General features: G+C 46.2%; 1 protein-coding gene across 1 annotated transcript in view; it reads right to left on the bottom strand.

Annotated features, from left to right (window-relative positions):
- Window positions 1–5,530: 5,530 nt before the first annotated feature.
- USP46 (ubiquitin specific peptidase 46) overlaps window positions 5,531–18,107 on the bottom strand; it is a 36,809-nt gene continuing 24,232 nt past the window's right edge. Inside the window, exons 6-9 of the mRNA XM_029952074.1 lie at window positions 15,840–15,923; window positions 13,589–13,786; window positions 10,152–10,230; window positions 5,531–9,153 (exon numbers count right to left, since the gene is read on the bottom strand). Of these exons, the coding sequence (XP_029807934.1) occupies window positions 9,052–9,153; window positions 10,152–10,230; window positions 13,589–13,786; window positions 15,840–15,923 (463 nt within the window). The 3' untranslated portion in view covers window positions 5,531–9,051. The remainder of the gene's footprint in view (window positions 9,154–10,151; window positions 10,231–13,588; window positions 13,787–15,839; window positions 15,924–18,107) is intronic.

Below are 18,107 nucleotides of genomic sequence, written 5' to 3'. Positions count from 1 at the left end.
CATAGGACCAGGGGTCAACTGTTCTCTGCTCTCCGGTCTTCGCTTCGTCTCTTCTAGCTCCTGCCTGATATCAAGCGCTTGTATTCACTCTACATCTTCTTCTAGGCATGAAGCTTCAGACGTGAAAGCAACACTCTTCTATCTGCAAAGAGATTGTTTTCTTCTCTCCTTTGACCCCGCTGATACCTTGTTCCATTGCATCACCTTGCAGAAAAGTGAGGCCAGTTTAACTAAAGCCTTGATGTGGAGACAACATAGCTGTTATCAGATTTAGGGTTTGCTTGTAATTAACAAAAACCCATAGACAAACAATGTATATAAAATAAAAGCAGACAAACAGTAATTCTTCTGAGAAAAATTCAGGGTTTTTTTAGGCCATACCCACTAGAGGGCACTAGACCCTGCACTAGGTTCTCCATCACCTCTAGGACCCTGGGCCTTCCCCACCACGCGATGCCCCTCACCCCTCACTGCCCATAATTCCAAAAAGCTATTCTGCATCCATAACAAGATCCAGATAGCCTGAGCCGTTCTCTGTAGGAGATAATGGGGATTCCTCAAATAGAGTTTGCACCCTTCCTACAAATGGAACTCAAGCCATCTTACAAGTTTTCAGACTCTGCCTCAAAATAAGGATGCTGACACCTGGGTGAACTCAAGGGCTCTGGAGAGAGTCATACCTGAGCCTGAGAAAGTCTAAGTGTGGGTAAGTGTGGAGGTACCAGGGGTCCATAAACAATGAGCAATTTATATCAGATCCTGCTCATACTCCCCATGGCATAAGCCTACCATACTTTACAGAAGTTTTCTGCTCATCACAGTCCTGCTCTAGCGTCATTTTTCAGGTTAGAAAAAACTGAGGTCTAGATTTATCCAAAGTCACTTGTAAGAAACCTCGCTTGGCATCTAGACCAACACCACCATCCCTTCTGGGCAGGAGGAGTTCCAGGAAGGACAACCTTGAATGTGTGTGGCTCATTATCTTCCAGCCAGAAGAGCAGATCCAGCCCGACCCCAGGAAGTGGCTTATCCGTCAGTGTCACACACTCTTGCATGGATGTCCTCCAGCCGGACCACAGGAACACAACTGTGGCTGAACGAATCGTGTTTAATGCTCCTAGCAGCAAGACCACACAAGGTGCAGAAGCGTGGGGCACTCGGTAACAGCGGTAGGGACTGGGGCTTTGGTTTGTTAATTTGGAGGAGGGTCCAAGGAACAGGGGTTTGCTCTGGAGTGAGCGCTATCAGAAAGTGGAGATAATTGTTTGATGGGGTATTACAATAAATCTCACCTAGGACAGTTGAGGGCAAAGCCAATGCTGTCGCTGGTAAAGCAGGGGCAGTGACTCAGACTTTGGTGGGAGAAAGGAATGTTTGGTAGTTTCGGGTTTGCAGTGACCTTGTTTTTGCCTGTGCTTCAATAAAATTGTGACGTGGTCTTACTTTTTCTGTCACTTCATCATGGTCATGGCATGGCCTTGTCTGAGATTGGTGTTTGGTGACACTGTGTATGTCCAACCAGAAAACACAGTGGCCCAGCCGGAGTGCCAGGTCAGCTCCTAACAATATCCAAGACGTAACTGTCGCAAGCTAGCTCCTGCCTGTCGGGGCTGCTTTCCTGGTTCTCAGCTCTGTTCAGTCTTGTCTTTGATGTCTGCAAGCTGTGGTTAGATCAAATGAAGGGGTACAGCATTGTACCCCAGAGCTTAATTATTTAAACTAGCAGGGAATCCAGGGTGGTTCAGTCGGTTAAGCATCTGACTTCAGCTCAGGTCGTGATCTCATTGTTCATGGGTTCAAGCCCCGTGTTGGGCTCTGTGCTGACAGCTCAAAGCCTGGAGCCTGCTTCCTATTCTGTATTTCCCTCTCTCTCTGATCCTCCCCCACTCACCTTCGGTCTGTCTTTCAAAAATAAACATTAAAAAAGAATTTAAACTAGCAATGATATGCTTTCCATTGTTTTGGGCAGTTGTGGTTTTTATCTGCTTTTGAGACCCAAGACCCGTGGAGAAGGGCCCCTTTGCAAATGCCACTCAATAGCATCCTGACCCCAACACTGTGGCCCACATCTGACTTAGGTGACACATCTCTAGTGCCATTCAACTGGGATGGCACAGTTAGGACTTGAACTCAGATTTTATGGCTTTTGATCCCTTGTTTCCCCCACATGCTCCGCAGAGGACACCAATTAGCGACCAACCCACACAAGAGCCTAGAGCCGATTCCAAGCCCAGTAGGGCTCTCCCCACTACCACTGAATCGAGCCTAACATTCTCTTGTCAGAGATCAGGACAACAATAAAAATGGCATCATCTGTAGGCTGTACATGGGCCAGAGGCACCTGTGGGGCCCCCCGGGGCTCATCTAACCCTGCGGCGCAGACGCAGCTTGGGGCAGGCACAGCAGTGAGACCCAGGCTAGAATCTAAGGGTCCTAACCTCATCCCCCTCCTCTACCTCCTCTGAGAGCCACACCCCTATTCTTCTACATTCTGTGCACGTTCCCACCTGAAGGTGGATTCTGAAGTAAGTTTGGTCCTCATAAGCTTTCAGATTCCTCTGAGGACATAATTGAGGGACCAGGTCAATCAACAGACACCCAGGAAGAGGGATCCCCTCCACAGCCTTCACCCCTACTTCCGCTCAAAGTCCAGATCGGCACAGAGGACCAACTTAGGCTGACATCGCATACTTATTTTTGTTCCCTGGGCTGTGGGGTTGCAGAGATGGAAAAATATGCAGAAGCAACTTCTTTCCAGAGTTTTCCCAAACCATTGATACTGGGGGTGGGGGTGCATGAGTCTTCACACAGCTTTTATGACCCATTAAAAATATTTTTCCGTGTGCCTGGGTGGGTCAGTTGGTAGAGCTTCAGGCTCCACACTGACAGAGCGGAGCCAGCTGGGAATTCATGCTCTCTCTGCCCTTCCCCCACCCAGGTTCTCTTTCTCTCTCAAAATAAATAAACCTTTAAAAAAAAGATCTTTTTTTACCCCTCAGCGTGGGAAATGGGGAATTCTCACCTGGCGATGGGCTTGCTGTGGGAGGGAAGGGCGGCTCACTCTTAAATTGTTTGTGTGCTTATTTTCAGTATCCCCGCACGGAATGTTCTCTAGGTAAGGTGGATTAAAAGTCTCTTCCATACAAAATACAGCTGAGTTGGATCACAGGAGGTCTTGGTTAAATACATGGAAATGGTGGCTTCCACTACTCCATTATTTTGCCTCTTGCCAAGTCAAATCCACATCTGTTTTCTCCTCCAAGCTCCCTACTGTAAGATTTCAACCCACAACACGGTGCTCATGGAGTTTCCGTGGAACCCCACACTGCCTAGCAGAGCCTGTGCGCTCACTTGTGAACATGCGGCCCGGCAACTGACAACACGGATATAGTCGCTAATAGAAACTTTATCACGAATGACCATGTGGGAAATGAGCACAGAATTGGGAATCCTTTTTACAAGATTTAATGTCGTTTCGGACTCTGGTGTCTCACAACCAAACTGGAGCTTTTCATTTGTTTGTAAGTTCCTAATGTGGTTTGTTCAAAGCACTTCTAAGACAGGAGGGAGCCCGGGTGCGTGGGTGGCTCGGTCGGTTTAGCGTCCAATTCTTGATGTCGGATCATGTCATGATCTTGTGGTCATGGGATCGAGTCCCACATCAGGCTCCATGCTGAACATGATGCCCTGCTTGGAATTCTCTCTCTCCCTCTCTCTCTGCCCCTCCCCTGCTTGTGCTTGCTCACTCTCAAGAAAAAAAACATTAAGAACAATAAAACATAAAGGAACTCAAAAAGGAACACAGGTTGGTAAGTCAATAAAGCCATTTGTGGCATAGCTCAGAAACTCTCCTGCCCTTATCAGTTTTGCCAAATGCCGACAGGCTCCAATTATTTGGTGATGATGTAAAGGGATTGCTTATCTTATTCACAAAACCCTCTGTTGAGACTTTCGAAATTCTGGCGCTTTTGACATGAAATTAAGAGGCAAAGTGCTCAAGTCCATGGCTGCAACATAACCAATTTACACGCTGCTTTTTATTTTTATTTTTTTTTACACGCTGCTCTTTAAAAGTGTTGTCCCTCCCTCGAAGGTGCAGGCGGAGAGGAACGTGGGACTCTGGGAAGGGAACCCCAGGGCGAGAGGGGCCAGGCAGCCTCATCTAACTGCCCATCTGCTCCCGGAGACCCAGGCCCACAGCCAAACGGTGCTCAGCTGTGAATTCCCCTCACACACCATACTTCCACAATGTAAATCTCTTGTCCACAAATCTTTTTTTTTTCCTGAGGTTAAGAAATGAGAAAGGAGATCCTGTTTCCCTCTTTTGCCCCCCAATTCCCAACACACCTAGCATGTAACAGGTGCTAAATGATGGCTTCATTAGTAATCTCTCCACTGGGGACATCTCTAGGACAGGTCTAAGTGGCTTGGTTTTTAGTACGCCCCCTACAATCACAATCTTCCTGGGGGTGGGGGGTGGGGGAGGGAGAATGACTTAGCAAGTATTTTTATCTTCATGTAACTAGAAAGTAAAGGAAGACTTCTTTCTGTTAAAGGTGTTTTAAGTCTCGAAGTACAGAAATGGAGGACACACGGAGAACACTCCTCACTCCCCAGAAACCGGGTCCTGCTGGTGGTGGCGGCCTATGCTAGAGACCCCATCTAACAGATGGCCCAAACCAGGCCTAGAAAAGAAAGAGGCTTTCCTGAGGTCTTCCCTTCCTACAGCCTTCCTGGAGGACACAGGTGACTTTCCCCTCAAGCCTCTGTTCCAGCTCAGAAGATGGATAGAAGCTGGGGACTCCACGAATGGCATGTGGTCCCACGGTCTGTGGGTTTGTATTTCCCGAAATCGGGCCGATGACAAGCTCCTGCCTACACGTGGCCCCTTCAAGTGACTGGTGGGGGTGGGGGTGGAGGGAAAGCCTTGATCTTGTTAACAGCAACCTTGTGAGTCTCGGGCTGGAGGCCACACGCTGCCCCACTCTGACAGGCCAGTGTAGGGAGTGGTGTGCGCCCCGCTTGGCCCCCCCACCAACTCAGAAACCACCTAGATAGAGGTCCAGGGCTGGCTGTCCATACGACAGGGCCAGGGCCACACTTCCCACTCTTGCCTAGAAGCCAGATGCTGGGAGCTACTTCCTCACTTTCGGAATGGATCTTTCCTTTCATAAGCAGGAAAGGACATGTTTAGACACAGAGTCCCAGATGAGGAATCCACTGTGATGCCTAGTACCTCCCCGCCCACTGATATCCTCAATGTACTATTCCCCAAATACGGACTTCTGGATCAGTTCTGTGGATCTTTTCTACTCGGCAAAAGGGGGGAGTTACCTCCAGAACCTTGACAGTGGCAAGGCCTTTATAGGTCGCCAGGACCAGAACGTTCTATACATGGCCACCGCTTCAAAATGAAGTTTGGAATGATTAGCCAGACATGAGACTTGCCAAGAACTCACATTTTATAAAAAAAAAAAAGGATATTAAGTACCATGTGTGTTACATTACCAAGATATAATTCTCTAGGAAGGGAGTTCCTATTTTATTTATTTATTTTTTTGCAAACAATTTTAGAGGCAGGGTGTTAAACTGATTGAAATTTCACAAGATTGACATTATTGCTTAAAGTGCTTGACTTGGTTTTACAAAAAAAAAAAAATTAAGGTACAGATCATTTTAAATAAAAACTAAACTTGTTTCATTAGCAACAAAATGAAATGAATGCCACACAAATACAGTAACTATTTTGGTTACAAAGAAATGGAAACCAAAAATAAATAAATTTAATACTGGAAAACAGAAATTTAATTAGGCAGAAAAGTAGGAAATAATTTTCCCTGACCCATGCCATTTACATGAGTTAATCACAATAGTGCCGGTAAATGCCTTGACCATATAATAGCAAATGAGGGCAAAACATTTAGTGCACAATATTTTAATACACGTGAATATACAAAGTTGATCAAAATGCAATGTTTAAAGATAAAATCCATCTGTAATAAAGCTACACTCCAATATCTAAAATAAGCCCTAAGCTCCAGTTAGAACATAGTTCATTGTTAGGCATGCCCATGAATTGAAGCATATCCATGAAAATAAATGCATAGGGACCACTCCTGTAATTCCACCCCCACCCCATTTCATCTGAAATCTGTAAACCCAAATAGGACTGGCTTCCGAGTCAAACCTACACCCTCTTGCATTGTTCCTTGGCTCTCGGACCACCAGTCCACTTCGTGCTGCCTTGGAAGGAAAAATGCATCCAGGTAAACAGGGCTGGATGTCAGCATTCTGCCAAAAGGTGACTTTTAAACAAATGCCTTTTTAGCAAACTGTACGATAATCTAGATGCTCAGCCAGTAAGTAACCAATAGAGCAAGTATGTCTTCTCTTCTCTAGGTCTGAAACAGTGTAACTTATTTTAAAAACCCCGTAGCAGTTAAAAGAAATACAGCAGGCCTATCACTCCTGCCAGAAAAGGACCCATCAAAACCCTGCCATTTGAGGGAATATCGCTGAGCCTTTGTGCTATTGTTGACCTCAGAATGGTCTCACATACCTCACACCGTCCCCTGCTTTGCACCATGAACAAGGGGTGAAAGATAAAGTGTTTGCATGCTTCTGACTTTACATAAAGTGAAAGATTCCAGGGCAAGGTAGCTGCCTAGTGTTGGTTTCATTTACCGAAGAGGAAAGAAACTACCAGATAGCTCTAAGTTTAAAAAGCTGATGGAGTGTCAGTGGGTAAGTGTGTTTTGGTCTTTCTCCAAGCTTCTTTGCCTGCATCACACAATCATTTTAATGCCTTTGCGTTTTATCTTCCATACTTGTTTTCATATTCCTAAACTCTATCCATGAATTCGGAATTTTCACTGACCCTTTCAATTATTTCTGTTAAGTCACTGGGAAAAACTCTTTACATATACAGACAAAAAAAAACCCAAAAGCAATAAAACCAATACTGAATCTATGACAGCAATTAGATACTACCTCCATAAGCTTCCAATTGAAATTTTTTTTCCTAATAAACTAGCTTCAAGAATCACTCCAAAGATAATTTTAATAGTTTTTCTTATGAATCAGTTCCAAATATATTAGATATGAACCATCATTTTTTTTTTAAACTTTGCAACCTGCAGTCAAATATATGGGTGATATATTGTAAACAGTTCCTTGGATCAGTTAGTCGCCTTCAACTGCAAAGTGTCGCTCCTTAAAAATGGAATAAATACTCATCTTCCAGGTAGGTGATTACTGTATATGTTTCATGTAGGAAAAAAAGACAAATTATTTATAAATATGAATCTGCCTCTAAACAAGGCAAGGTGTATTTTCGTCACTTTCATAAAATAACGTGAAGATCACCCTGTTCTTGTCTTCTCCAGTGAAAAGTAAAACATTTCACTTCAAGCATGAACTAATGAAGTGTTGGCATGCTTATTTAAATTCTCAGCAATAAACAGTTCAAGATATCTTAAAGACAAGAAATCCAGTTTTCATCTAGATAAAGTGCTATGCTCTTAATTGTTACAAAATGGCAGCTAACATGTCCGATTTCAATTTTAGTTCACATTATGCCAAACATTGCATGTTCAGATGCTGATTTATTAGGTAACAAAATAATATGTTCACAGTATCTTATAGTGTATGGAAGTCAACTGACCTCCCAAAGGAAGCCAAGATCTAGGACTCATATAGTATTTGTAAGAATCCAAAAACCAGTTCAACAGCAAAACACCAAATTGACCCTTTTAATAAAAGGTACCAAGACTCAAGTGATCTAATAAATACATACATAACAAAAGTGAAAAAATTAAAAGTAACTATAGTGATATGAGGTTCTTCCAAAAAACTGTCTTGTCAAGCATTCTAGGAGTCTGAGCCAAAGAAATGTTGCCATTAGTTCATTCCTCCACCCACCCACTACCACTTCCTTTGAGCCACCTTCACACCCAGCTGACTCCAGTAATTCCTCTAGGGAAAGTTCCATATTAGTCCTGCGACTCACCAGCGCCTCCGTAGACTGAAATGTTAAAAGGCTGTACAATGCGGCAATGGTGGTGAAGGTGGAGTGTCTGGGTCCTTCCTTATAGAGGAGGATGTGGGTACAGACTGGCTGGGAGAGCTGTGCCCGAGCGGTCACCTGGGCACCCCAGCCCTGCGGCCACAGACTGCAAAGCACCAGCAGGACCGGAAAGATACCTTGGAAAGCTTAGCAGCGCCAGATAAACAACAGCTACAACTCACAGGACCTTACGGAAGTAGAGCATCACTAAAAACACACGGCGTAGGGTTATTTTCCTGAAACTTGGTTTTGGTAGAAAGAGAAGAAAAGTAACTTCTCACTGTCCACAAAAGCTTCTCCCTCTGGGTTCTGCCAGCCCTGAGCTCAGAGTCTTCTTAGCCCCTGGGATCCTACTGGCTAGGTGAGCACAGCCCCAGGCAGGCGCTGGCCACCGTGAACAGCTTCTCGCCACCCTGTTCCACCAGGAAGATGATCTTAGTATTGAGGTTACTCACTTTTAAACGTTTTCACTTGCACAAACTTAAAGCTATAGCTGCAGCCCTAACAGGTGAACTTCTGCCCCAATTCTGTCCTTGGGTCAGAAAAGAGGCAGAGAAGCTACAAATGGGTAGCTGTGCTTCCAGGGACAAGTTAAAGGAATGCTTTGACAGGAGATCCCGGAAGCCACGTAGGACGTTTAGCAGAGACCCAAAACAGACTGTAGACATTCTCGTAGGAAATGTCACTCTAATCCAGCCAGACACAGCCGGTGGCGTAGCCTTTACCCAATCCTAACATTAGCAACTGTTACTCATATAAATCTTACTACATACAATCTGATTGCAGTTAACTCTACCTCAGACTAAAATAAAACCACAAGTAGTGCTGCATGTAAAAAACCAAAGGGAGAGGAAGTCCAACACAGCCAGACCGTTAGACTTGGCGTAGTACCACTGGTGGGCCATGGGGGAGGACAGTCCGCAGAGAGACCAAGGGTAGTGCTGGGAGCATTCCCCCCGCATGACTTAGTCCCACAGTTCTTCAAGTTATTCTCTTGACTGATAGAATAAAATATATCCAGATTCTGAATTTTTTGATATATCTGATGTCAGGCCATAGAATTCTTCAATAGCTTGGGCATCTATTTTCTGCAATAAAAGAGAAAAAAACAATTGTTTAATATGATGACGGAGAGAAGGGAAGAGAAACAAATGGAATGGACAAGAAGACGTAAGCAACACTGTGACAAAATCACACCTGGGGACTTCAGGCAAATGGGTAACTCCACAGACCTGACAAAGGGGCACGATTACATATGTTGCAAATCATGGCGGAGGAAAGCCAGCCTTCACTCCACCAGGCAGACCGAGGTGGGCATGCTTTGACGCAGTCAGGACTTCTGTCTTTCAAATGGTAAACTGAGAGGTCTGGGGAATAACCTTAATTCTTTCAGGTCATCAGACTTCATTCCTGTTACTGTCACCCCCTGAGCTAAAATGGACCTTGTCTGAGTGTGGAATTCTCTCCAGCTAGTATTCCTTTACAACAAATCAATATATGGAACACCTGAGTGTCATATAAAGCTTTCCAGGTCCAAAAGACTGAAAAAAATCACACAAGAAGAATTTGGTATAATGAAAGAGTGCTAACAGAGCTTTTTATTGAGTTTATTATTTGGAATTGTGCTGACAACTCAGAGCCTGGAGCCTGCTCAGAGCCAGGAGTCTCGCTAGCTCTCTGCCCCTCCCCTGCTCACACCCTGTCTATCTCTCTCTCAGAAATAAATATTAAAAATTTTTTTAATTTAAAAAACTAAAAAAATAAAAAGATTATTTGGTCTGTACTAGTGGAGTTTAGTCACAGTGGAAAACCAGACTTACATATAAATACGATTTTTAGGGGACAAAGAAATCCCACATCTATAGCTGATCGGTTAACAAGAACACAGTATTAACGAGTCCTCAGTCACACTCCTTTCTCTCTTTCTATAGAATATAAAGAGCAGCAGAATTTAGCGTTGAGAGAAACGTAAATGGTTTTAAAGCCAGGTTATGGACAAACAGGCCTATTTGAGGAAATGTCCGTACCTACATTCCCCCAAACAGTCTACAACGCAGCCCCACCCCAGAGCAGCCTGCATACCGACCTCCACAATGTCATCATCGAACAAGAGCCAGAAGCCGTGACTCTTCACAATGGTGATATAATGCCCACGATTAGGACCGCTGGAAAAGAACGGACACTAGTTAACACGTTAGCACTTTCTTCGTTACAGACCAGGTAGCTCTGCGTAAGCAGTGATCTACCAGAACGACCTCGCTCATCAGGAGACAGAACTGGTGTCGGTCATGCCTACACCCACGTTTGTTTGGCCACAACTTCTGGGGGAAGACCCACGTGGTGGTGCTGTGCTGAGTATAAAGGAATCTTTGGCAAAGATGCAAAAATTTCGGGCTTCTAAAGACCCACGGTGCAGTGGGGAAGGCAGATGCTCAAATTCAACAAATACAACCGAGTAGTTACTGTGTACTTACCATGTGCCAGACTCTCTTCTGGCTGTCAGACATAAAAAAGCAATGAAGAAAACAAAGTCCCCACTTCCTTGGGGTGAAGGCTGGAGAGGCCCTTAACAAACTAAAATAGGTTTCTAGGTATAATAAGTGCCATGAAGGGGTGCTAGGTGGTTCGGTCAGTTTAAGTGTCCGACTCTCGATTTAAGCTCAGGTCATGACCTCACGGTTCGTGAGGAGGCTCTGCACTGACAGTCCTGACAGTCAACGCAAAGCCTGCCTGGGATTCTCTTTCTCCTTCTGTCTCCCCCTACCTCCTCCCTCTTGCTTGCTCTCTCTCAAAATAAATAAATAAACTAAAAAAAAAAAAAAAAAAGCACCACGAAGAATAAAGAGAGGAATAGAATGGGGAGGGACAGAGGAAAAGAACTATTTGATATACAGTGGTGGATATAAAGAGCAGAAGAACTTTCCCTGAAAGCTGTGGGTGATGGTGACAAGCCATGTGATTAGGGGATGAAAGTTCAGAGCAAGTGCAAAGGTACTGGGCACGGGGTGGGGGAGGAGAGGCAGAGGGGCAGCTACTGCTGTGCTCACTCATGAGCAAGGAGGCCAGAGCCCAGTAAGCCAGGGGGAGGGGAGCAAGGCGGCCACAGAGGTGGGGCCTGGGGAATCGGGCTGCAGGTTTTGGACTCTGCTGTGAGTCAGCCAGGAAGACTCTGGGGAACTTCAAGGAGTGACCTCATCTAAGTTGTAGACATACATTAAACCATAATGTAGAATAACAAGTGCTAAAATGAAAGGGTACGTATCACATACTATGGAAAAAAGTGGAACTACACAGCGGTTACTATTAGTTAGATTTGAACAACTGAGGGAATTTAACCCTAAATCTAGAGTTCTGTTTTCGTTTCTTCAGTGCACCATTAAAGTTCAAAACCCAAATTTGCCTTTGTTGTTGTTGTTTTTTAGCATTATTAAGTAATCTCTATGCCCAATGTGGGGCTCGAACTCACAACCCAAAGATCAAGAGTCAGATGTTACACTGATTGAACCAGCCGGGTGCTCCTATTTGCTTTCTTTAGATAAAAGATGACCCACATAAACTGTTCCTGCCTTTCTCCAACATCATCCAGCCACTCTCTCCCCCTCCCTGAGCTCCGGCCCACTGGCTTCCAGTTTTCACACACCCTTTCTGCACATGGTGGGCCTCTCTGCCCTTGCTAGACTCTGCCTGAAGAGATCCTCTCCCAACGTGGGCCTTCCTGGCTCAGTTTATCCCTTAGGCTGTAGCCCCAACTTCCCCTTGGTTGCTACTCTTCACCGATCACCCTCCCTGAAGAGGAACCTCCCACTGCTCTCTCTCAGTGCCCCATTCATTCCCCACAGCACCTATCAAACTCAGAAGTTATCTCCCAGTGCTTTTGTTTTTGTGCTGGAGGGTGCTGTGCTTGTTAATTATCTACCTTCCCCACCAGAGGCTCAGCTTCATGAGAACAGAGCCCACGTGTCCTTGTCACTTGTGTACCTGCAGCCTCTGTTACAAACCCAAGAGACAGGTTCAAAGAATATCTGCAGTAGAAATCAGTGAATGAGACTACACCGGCTGCATCCCGTGGGCCAGGAGGTCCCGGCGTGGATGGGGAAGAGTCCAGCTGCCTGGCGTCTGAGCTCCCCAGAGCCCACAGCCCAGAGCCACCTGGTCCCCGTGCGCAAGGCCAGCCCTGCTCTGTTTATGAGGACGGTGCTATCTCTAGAGAGGAAGAATTCAATGAATGCTAGTTTGTAGCACATATGACTCGGCACCAATTTGCCCTTGCTACCAGCGCTGCTCTCTGACCTTGACCCCTCATTACAGAAGTCACTATTCCGGAACCCAGCTTCCACTTGTCCTCCAGGTCACCTATACGGGCCGCTGCCTTACCCTCACCAGTGCTCCGGGGACTAGTCACCACCCACAGAGAGCCCTACTGAACAGGTGTATGTACTTCTGAGCATTTGTCTCCCCGTCACCTGCCCATGTCAGCCTGCTACCCACCTCGGCCGTAACGGTCTCTGGGTACCAGGCTCTGCCGGCTCTAAGACTTTCCAATTCCTGCCATGGGATTCTACCCAGCGTTCAGAGTTAGTTTCCAGATCACCAGCCTCTGTGTTCTTTAGAAGAATAACTTGTAGTACTCCTCTTCAGGAAACCCACAGAGCTGGCTTATAACTGACCAATCCACAGAACACTGAGGATGTAAGCAAGTATCCTGTGACCTCAAGTCTGCTCTGTAGGGGACAAATAAGGTGGTTCGGAGGCAAAGCATCTGCTGCAGTGCAGGAGGAAAGTAAATCGGTCCACTACTCTGCATGGATCACGCATCCTCTTGTAATGGTCTGTGCACCAAAACCAAATCCATGCAGACTGAGAAGAAAATACACCTGCTAGGTGACACACCCCCATCTAAAACCCAGAAGGGCAGGGGGACGATAGGACACAAACCCGTTCCAGCTGTGAGCAAAGGATGACAAACAGGTGTATTTTCAGTGGACTATTCCATGCTTGTATCCATAGCTATCGAATAAAAAAAATATCCGCTTGGGGCGCCTGGGTGGCTTAGTCAGTTAAACATCCAGCTTCAGCTCAGGTCATGATCTCGTGGTTCATGGGTTTGAGCCCCGCGTCAGGCTCTGTGCTGACAGCTAGCTCAGAGCCTGGAGGCTGCTTCTGATTCTGTGTCTCCCTCTCTCTCTGACCCTCCCCTGCTCACGCTGTTTCTGTCTCTCAAAAATAAATAAAACAAAACAAAACAAAACAAAAAACATTAAAAAAAAATCTGCTCAAGGGATTTTCAGCAAAACACTTTTCTTCTCCATATCTAGGAGCCTTCGCTCTTACTCCCTTTTGTCCGGTTGGGGAAGGACTCAAAACCGCACAGAGAATATTTGTAGGAGTGCATGTTGGGTTTGAGATGAGAAACAAGAGCCTGGAAGCGATTCTCAGAAGTCCCGTTACTGCGGAGTCTCACGGCCCAGGGAGGGCACAGCCCGCTCTGCCTCGGCACCCGGCGCGCGCCCCGCTTCCCCTCACCTGCCACAGTGAACCACCACAGCGACCAGGTCGTACATGCGGTCCAGGTTCACAGCGTCGCTGGAGGTGTTGAAGAGCCGGAGCTCGAGCGGGAAGACCACCCGGTAAGACAGCTTGGTGTACCTGTGCAGCTGCTCCATGTACTTGAACCGCTTCAGGTGCAGGGCCAGAATCATGGGCAGCTTTTTTACTCTCATCCTAAGAAACCACGAAGCAGAAAATAAGTTGTACCTGCTCAAAGATGTTGGGGGGACAGAACACACTGTTGCCACCCAAGTGGAGAGCGGAAGGGGACTGACAGGCTTCAACCCAGCAAGAATAAAAGGGTGCTTGCGCCTGTGCCAGGGTGTCACCTGCTCACTTGGCTTACTGGGCACGGCCAGTAGAAGAAGACGGCGGCGAGAGCCGCTCATGGCCAAAAGAGACAGCACTGAAGTTCTGTACCAATACAAACACAGTGTGCAACTGCTCTCCACTACTGCCCCCTGCCTTCCAGAAAGGAACACTATTTGGAAAACCACACCCCCCTCCACCCTGCCTGGAGATAATGGAGAGGAGGGGGGACAAGTGTTGAGAAAAGGAAGCTGGGAAGGGGACAAGCAGGCAGCTGTGGTGTGGACTTCCAGGGGCTGAGGCAGGAAACCACGTGGGCCAGGCTCCCGCTCACTCACTCGTGTCAGTGCCTCCCATCGTCAAGCTCTGGGTTTCCCAATCCATGAAATGTAGGGGTTGGCTTACGGGCCACACTTCCCAAACTGGGCTTGGGGAACACCGCAGATGTTAGCAGCGGCGGGGTTCCTGGCGCCAAGTTTGGACAGCACTACTTTCTATTTCCAAGTTCCTCCCTGCGCACTGGCAGGTGGGCTTTGAGACATCCTACGGTAAAGGAACTATTCTCTTTCTCAAACATACGTGAACCCAGAAATCTTTTTTTCATGAGGCGACTGTTAAATATGGCTCGATAAAAAAAAAAACCCAACCAACCAACCAACCAACAAAACTCATAAAAACAATAGTTTATGGAGACAACTCTGCTGGGTAGAGGATCTTTGTTCACCTTCCAGGACCCCCATTCTAGGAATGCCCTGAGTCACGGTCAATGCTATGCAGCATGCGTACATGTTCAATCATATTATTTGAAAAGGACAATTTGAAGAGACTACTGTTAACAAATCGATGGAGGTAAAACCCCGTTCATATAAAGAAACAAAATAATGCCTGCAGAAAGAGAAGAATCATGGGATGCCCCGTATTTTACAGGAACACACAATATTTTGATGAACGCTCCTTCATGCCGCCTAAGAAGGCCTGAACTGGCCGTGGGCAGATGGAGGTTGTAGGGACAGGGAAAGGCGAGCTCCCGCGAAATCACAAAGGTTAACCAGCCAGCCCTGCGCTCCCATCTGCCGCCATGAGAAACCTTCTGTCAGTTTCGATGGAGCGAGGAAAGATGTGTGTGTCTAGGGGGAGGGCAGGGGAGGCTGCGCAGAGAAAGGATTCCGACCTCAGCTCAAGACCCCTGAAGGTTCTAGGTGGTGGTAATGAGCTTCTGTGAGTCATTCGGAGTATTCCACAACCGTGGGCAAGGTAAATTTAACTCACGGCAAGGCTTCACAGGATAATTAAAATGTCAAGTTTCTTGACTTTGGGGGGCAGATAACAGAGAATCACTGATTACCACACACTGACCAGGGGCTGTAAGTAGTTGGTGCTGGTAAAAAAAAAAAAAAGGGGGGGGGGCATTTCAATGGATCCTGGATCCTGTATCAATTCAGAATGTGACACTTCTTATCACCTACCCATGCAACTGATGTGTTATTGATTTCCTCAAGTTTCCTTACTAAACATTGCACTGTTTAAACCTCTTGGGCCTCTAAAGTAATTCCAATAGGAAGTACCAATATTACTAGAAATCTACTGTGTGTTATATACTACGCCAAACCCTTTTTAGAACTTGTCTTTAATCCCAAGAAAATGGTAATTATATCTGACCACCGCTCATTCACTCAGCATGTATCTGATACACAGCACGCGATAAATATCTGTGGAATGAATGAATGAACAAATGATCACCAATCAGACAAATGGACACGTTTCCAGGCAGGCGTCCTTATTCTCGTTTAGCCAGGGAGGAAGGCAGCGGACTTCTTCAAAGCCACTTGGCCACGAGCCCATGGAACTGGAATTCAAAGTCAGGTATGGGTCCTTCCCTGAATACAAAGCCACCCTCCGGGCTGAATCCCTTACACACCTTTTCTGGGCCTCCTGTTTGCTGCAGCACGTTTCACAATAATATTTCTGCTCGCTACACAGGGTTTCCGTGTTGCTGAAGTCTCTGCAGAGAAAAATATTTTCAACTCAAAACACAGTCCAAAACGTACCTGGTATATATACACCCTGTTTTAAACCCTTTATCACCTCCAGGGTAATTTCTAAGTGAATGCAAGGACGGAAATAATGGGGAAAGATTTTTCTTAGGAGTAAGGTGCCATGATCGCCATTAGAGCAGGTCTGCTGGACTGGGTTATGGTTTCACCTCTGGAGACTTTCAAGGACAGCTTTATTTAATGGGACACAAATAGATATAAATTAGAGTTAACAACGGAGTAAAAAAAATCTCAAGGTTTAAAAAGATTACCTATAAGCTGGAGATTAAAAATTATAACAGAAAAATGTTAACGATTATAAATGTCCATTATTACACTGTAAGTCAGATCCCCAAAACCTCAATGGCATAAAATGCAAGGTGACATTACTGTGGAGTTAATGAAGAACGGGATACCTCAGTATTTTCAAAGATCACAAAAGATAATGAAATTTCAATCTCATACAACTGCCCTTACAGAGAACCAAGAAAATCCCAAATTACTAAAAGATGCCAGCTTTCTACAGTCCCCCGCTCACCCTCACCCCTGAGCTCCTTTGGAGAACCAAAACCATTGTCATGTTAGATCAGTATTCACCCCTATCACGAGACTTACTGCACTACTTATAGTTTTCATTTCTTAAATGTCATGGCTTTTCAATCTTCTCTGGTCATTGAGATTCTGCTTAACATTCCTGAGGTACCGCTTCAGAGAAGAGTGTCTAGAATATAATAATACCCTAGAGTCTTGAGAAAGCCTGTGGTGTTTGTTTATTCATAGGGAGTATCCTGGCACCAGAACGATCAGATTTTATTAAACAGAAAATGTTATTTACATGGTGTTATTGACTCACATGCTTAAACAGAGCTTACCAAAAGAAAACATGGACGGCTCATTCATGCACTACTCAAATGTCTGCCGACAGCACTCTGGGCTTGGGGGGCCGGCCCTCACACGGCTCCCAGACTAACACACACACAAGGGCGAGTGAGCCACGTTAAGTGTTCGGTGCAGGTTAAGAAGTCATTTTGGGTGCGCTTAGGTGACTCAGTCGGGTTAAGTGTCCAACTTCAGCTCAGGTCATGATCCCAAGGTTTGTGAGTTCGAGCCCCGTGTCAGGCTCTCTGCAGTCGACGAGGAGTCTGCTTCAGATCCTCTCTCCCTCTTTCTAAGTCCCTCTCCTGCTCATTCATCCCCTTTCTCCTCTCTCACTCTCTCAAAAATAAGTAAACATTAAAAAGAAAATCATCTCAGCGGCATCTGGTTAAGTGTCAGGCTCTTGATTTCGGCTCAGGTCATGATCTCACGGTTTGTGAGATCGAGCCCCAAGTCAGGCTTCACACATGTGGTATATCTATCTCTCTCTCTTTGCCCATCCCCCTCAAAAAAAAAGTAACCATTTCACACAACTCTCCTGCCTAAAATGCTTCAACAGTTTCTTAGTGCACTTCAGAATACCTCTCGACTTCCTTGCCAGGGGCCAGTAGAGGCTCAGCCCCCTGGCTGTTCTGGCCTCATTCATTTCCTACCCGCCCCACCTCCATCCTGCTCTGGCCACACTGCGGCTTTCTCCGGTTCCTCCAGAATGCCACACCCTTTCTGCCTCGGGTTTCTGCAGGTGCTGCTTCCCCTGCACTTACAGCATCTTTCCAGATGCTTCCATGACTGTCTCCATCATTGCTCAGAGCTCAGCACCAATGTCACCTCCTGGGAGACTTCTTTGTCCACCCTCTCCAAGTCTCTACCTCGTTAGCAGTCTTGCTTTCTTCTGAGTACCTACCCTTAGCTGAAACCACACTCCTATTTTCTGATTACCTGCCTTCCCTCTATTGGGCAAGGACTGTCTCCCTCACTGCCACAGCCCCAGCCCTAAGAAGAGGCCCAACGCCGCCCAGCATTCCTTGATCATTGCTGGCTGAGTGAAGACAGAAGTATGTGTATGAAGTCCAGGGCAAAGCACGGAGGAAGGAGAAAGGAACTTGGGGTACTGTGAGTCGTTTCCAAGGGGTGATATGGAAGTCAGGTTCTTGAAGAAGGGAAGTGTGCCAGGTGGGTAAGAGGCAAGCATTCTTGGGCGCCTGGGTGGCTCAGTCGGTTAAGCATCTGGCTTTGGCTCAGGTCATGATCTCACAGTTTGTGGGTTCAAGCCCCAC

Source organism: Suricata suricatta, chromosome 1, assembly GCF_006229205.1.
Source record: "Suricata suricatta isolate VVHF042 chromosome 1, meerkat_22Aug2017_6uvM2_HiC, whole genome shotgun sequence".
In the NCBI taxonomy this organism is placed as follows: Eukaryota; Metazoa; Chordata; class Mammalia; order Carnivora; family Herpestidae; genus Suricata; species Suricata suricatta.
This window is presented reverse-complemented; position numbering and strand designations above follow the sequence as displayed.